Source organism: Ascaphus truei, unplaced genomic scaffold, assembly GCF_040206685.1.
Source record: "Ascaphus truei isolate aAscTru1 unplaced genomic scaffold, aAscTru1.hap1 HAP1_SCAFFOLD_864, whole genome shotgun sequence".
NCBI lineage: Eukaryota > Metazoa > Chordata > Amphibia > Anura > Ascaphidae > Ascaphus > Ascaphus truei.
The window spans coordinates 7,416-12,181 of NW_027457203.1; the positions used below are offsets into that span (position 1 = coordinate 7,416).

A 4,766-nucleotide genomic window follows, 5' to 3' on the forward strand; every position below is an offset into this window, starting at 1 on the left:
CGTCTTTGGGTTCTGGGTACTATAATATTCACCCCTTTTGCACCTGCGCATCTAATTTACACAGCGCGTAATCACTGCGCAGCGCGGTCTGATTCATCCATTGTGTGAATAAGAAAAACAGATAAGTAAACGTTTCGCGCTAAAAAATATTTCTCCGCGGTAGGTGCGCTATGGGTTCGGGGGGGGGGGGTCCCCTGCTCCTTTCATTTGTCCTGGGCCCCATAATTTCTGTTGGCGGTCCTGGTTTGCCCAAACACACACAGGCATCATTACTTATTAACCCCGCGTGAGACACACGGTGTCAGCTTCATTGTAACGTCACGTAAGCAACTTATTACTTACAATTAGCGCCATTATCTGCGGGCGCGGCACCAGCAGCCATCAGTTTAGGTGGCATATAGGGGGGGTACAGAAGTATTACCCAGTGGGGGCAAAGGGAATATAATGCCAATGCCCCCTATACCCCAATCCCTGTGATATGCACATCGCCCGCTCATACTATTCCCAGGGACCTGTACCCCCGAGATTCAGTACGTTATACCGGGCGCCATATCTGAGAGCCCCCTGCTGTGTATCCGCAGTGTGCTTAGTGTGTTACTGTATATATATATGTGCCTATTCAGCCCCACTTATTCTACTTATTACTTATAATAAAGTGTTTTAATAATCCAATATTCCTAGGCAATAAATGAGGGGCCATTAATATGCTTACTTGTTTGGTCTACAATAGGTTCTGTCCCTGAACCAGTCCTGTTACACCTGACACATACTTTGACCACAGGAGGGGGCGCTGTAAGGGGCTCTTAGGTCCTGTTCCTGCTTTGGTAACAATACCTAAATTCTCTGCTCCGATGTCTCATGTAGAGACAGACGGGGATATTATACGCTCACGGGTATATAGTCTGGTATAGAATTTATTACGTACGTTCCTCTCAATGCTCGTCTTATGTGTTACTGGGTCCCCATGTACTGCAGGAACATGCTGAGGTGTATAACACACAGCTGACTTAAAAGGATACCTAACCCCTGAAGTGCAACACATGTCACCAAACGCCTCATGTGAGCACAGATAGGTAACATGCTGCATATTCTTTTATCTACTCGTATTCCTCATATTGTATACTGCAGCCAGGAACTTACAGGGTTAATAGTCTGAGTAACAAACTCCCGCCCCTGTGTGCTGAGAAGGGGAACGCCCCACTGGTTATATGAGAGAGAGGAGAATGTAAGTTTCGTTTCCTGTTGCTGCTTCCAAGCATGGCGTCTGCTGGTCTGAGAGAGGAGCTAACCTGCCCCATCTGCCTGAGCACTTATACCCAGCCTGTAATGCTGAGATGTGGGCATAACTTCTGCCAGGGCTGTATTGGGAGTGTGTGGGATTCCCAGGGGGGATCTGGACATTATACCTGTCCTGAATGCAGAGCAGAGTTTCAGGAGCGTCCTGCACTGCAGAGGAACCTGAAGCTGTGTAACATAGCGGAGCGTTTCCTTTCTACTCAGCCGGAGCAGGAGGAGGCTGTGATCTTCTGCACTTACTGTGTTACCTCCTCTGTACCCGCTGCTAAAACATATCTGCTGTGTGACGCCTCCCTGTGTGATATTCACCTAGAGAGACACAGCAAGTCAGAGGAACACGTCTTATCTGAGCCAACCACCACCTTAAAGACCAGGAAATGCCCCGTCCACAAGAAGCTCTTGGAGTATTACTGCCCTGAGGATGCTGCCTGTATCTGTGTGTCCTGCTGGGTGTTTGGGGAGCACAGGGGACACCAGGTGGAGTCGCTGAATGAGGCCTCTGAGAAGAAGAAGGAGAAACTGAGACATGTTCTGGAGAAACTGACCTCAGTGAGAGAGGAGACGGAGAAAAGAGCCCAGAGTCTGCAGGAACGCAGGAGAGAAGTGCAAGAAAAAGCAGCTGGGGAGACAGCCCGAGTCACTGCCCTGATTAGGGACATCAGGGCACAGCTGGAAGTCCTAGAGAAGCGAGTCCTGAGTGAGATCACCAGGTGGGAAGAGCAGGTTTCTCTCCGAGTCTCTGATCTAATCCAGCAGCTGGAAATAAAGAAGGACGAGCTGTCCAGGAAGATGCTTCACATTGAGGAGCTGAGCAACATCACTGATCCATTAACTGTCTTACAGGGACGGGAATCAGACAATGCTGACTTCTGTGATGCTGAGGAGGGAGGTAATGAGGACAGAGAGAGAGGGGGTAATAAGGTCCCTGCTGTAGGGGATTTGTATGAGGTTCTGATCCCACTGACCTTACAGAGATTAGCTGATATTGTGACTGATCTAAAAGCAAAGAGCGGGTTCTGTGTGCAGGGGGATTCAGGCATATTACTGGATGTAAATACAGCGGCTAATAATGTATCTGTATCAGGTGACCTGAAAACTGCATCCTGGTCAGGAACAGACCAGTTACGCCCAAATACACCAGAGAGATTTGGGGATAATCAGGTTTTAAGCAGCAGGAGTTTTTCCTCAGGACAACATTACTGGGAGGTGGAGATCAGTGACTCAGGGGGCAGCAGGGTAGGGATTTCCTATCCCAGTATAGTAAGGGAAGGAGATCAGTCTCGCATAGGAGATAATAAGAAGTCCTGGTGTTTGCGTATGTGGGGTAATTATCATGCAGTGATACATGACACAATACAAACACGGATATATCCCGAGTCTCGCGTGCAGAGATTAGGAATATACCTGGACTATGAGGCTGGGCGGCTGTCCTTTTATCAGCTGTGTGACCCGATCAGACACTTACACACCGTCACTGCCACCTTCACTGAGCCTCTTCATGCTGCGTTCCGTGTATGGGGTAATGGCTGGGTCAGAATCAGGAGCTAGGAGTACTGATCCCGGCCCAGCAGGGAACCCATAGATATAGTGTATATTGTGTTTGTGGGTTTGTGTGCGCTCTCATTGGCTCCCATTGGCTCTCAAGCTCTCCCATTGGCTGACTGCGGGGCGGGCCTTGGCTCTGATTGGCTCTCATTGCCTGACTACGGGGTGGGGCCTTGCTGCAGCCTTGTGGGGGAGGGGGAGGGTTGTGGTTACCACAGATCTGCGCATTGATTGGTTGAATCATTATGATGTCACAGTTTTACACACGATTCTGGGACTTGTAGTTCACGTCTGTAACTAAAATTGTAACGGAAGAGAAGCAGGACTACAACTCCCAGAAGCCCCTGCAGGCGAGAGAGACCACATGACAAGAGACGGCCAATCTCAATCAGTGCAGTTGTGGAGAGAGAAAGAGACAGAGGGTGAGTAAGTGGGAGAGACATCACAGGCAGACGGGTGGGGTGATTGCACACACAGACAGGACCCACAGCCCCTCACATCTGTCCCTCCCACTGCAGGGGAACACAGACAGGACCCACAGCCCCTCACATCTGTCCCTCCCACTGCAGGGGGACACAGACAGGACCCACAGCCCCTCACATCTGTCCCTCCCACTGCAGGGTGACACAGACAGGACACACAGCCCCTCACATCTGTCCCTCCCACTGCAGGGGGACACAGACAGGACACACAGCCCCTCACATCTGTCCCTCCCACTGCAGGGGGACACAGACAGGACCCACAGCCCCTCACATCTGTCCCTCCCACTGCAGGGGGACACAGACAGGACCCACAGCCCCTCACATCTGTCCCTCCCACTGCAGTGTGACACAGACAGGACCCACAGCCCCTCACATCTGTCCCTCTCACTGCAGGGGGACACAGACAGGACCCACAGCCCCTCACATCTGTCCCTCCCACTGCAGGGTGACACAGACAGGACACACAGCCCCTCACATCTGTCCCTCCCACTGCAGGGGGACACAGACAGGACACACAGCCCCTCACATCTGTCCCTCCCACTGCAGGGGGACGCAGACAGGACCCACAGCCCCTCACATCTGTCCCTCCCACTGCAGGGGGACGCAGACAGGACACACAGCCCCTCCCATCTGTCCCTCCCACTGCAGGGGGACGCAGACAGGACCCACAGCCCCTCACATCTGTCCCTCCCACTGCAGGGGGACACAGACAGGACCCACAGCCCCTCACATCTGTCCCTCCCACTGCAGGGGGACACAGACAGGACACACAGCCCCTCACATCTGTCCCTCCCACTGCAGGGTGACACAGACAGGACCCACAGCCCCTCACATCTGTCCCTCCCACTGCAGGGTGACACAGACAGGACCCACAGCCCCTCACATCTGTCCCTCCCACTGCAGGGTGACACAGACAGGACCCACAGCCCCTCACATCTGTCCCTCCCACTGCAGGGTGACACATACAGGACACACAGCCCCTCACATCTGTCCCTCTCACTGCAGGGGGACACAGACAGGACCCACAGCCCCTCACATCTGTCCCTCTCACTGCAGGGGGACACAGACAGGACACATCCCCTCACATCTGTCCCTCCCACTGCAGGGGGACACAGACAGGACCCACAGCCCCTCACATCTGTCCCTCCCACTGCAGGGGGACACAGACAGGACCCACAGCCCCTCACATCTGTCCCTCCCACTGCAGGGGGACACAGACAGGACCCACAGCCCCTCACATCTGTCCCTCCCACTGCAGGGGGACGCAGACAGGACCCACAGCCCCTCACATCTGTCCCTCCCACTGCAGGGGGACACAGACAGGACCCACAGCCCCTCACATCTGTCCCTCCCACTGCAGGGGGACACAGACAGGACCCACAGCCCCTCACATCTGTCCCTCCCACTGCAGGGTGACACAGACAGGACCCACAGCCCCTCACA

At 53.7% G+C, this 4,766-nt stretch overlaps 1 protein-coding gene across 1 annotated transcript; it reads left to right on the top strand.

Moving 5' to 3' along the window:
• Positions 1 to 1,171: 1,171 nt before the first annotated feature.
• On the top strand, positions 1,172 to 4,164 carry LOC142486432 (E3 ubiquitin/ISG15 ligase TRIM25-like). Its single transcript, XM_075585025.1, has one exon. It carries the CDS (start codon positions 1,258 to 1,260, stop codon positions 2,842 to 2,844), a length of 1,587 nt encoding a protein of 528 aa, XP_075441140.1. The 5' UTR covers positions 1,172 to 1,257; the 3' UTR covers positions 2,845 to 4,164.
• The last annotated feature ends 602 nt before the right edge of the window (positions 4,165 to 4,766 follow it).

What these genes read in the sequence shown, in the direction of transcription:
- LOC142486432 (XM_075585025.1), top strand. Translation starts at nt 1,258, where the DNA reads ATGGCGTCTGCTGGTCTGAGAGAGGAGCTAACCTGCCCCATCTGCCTG.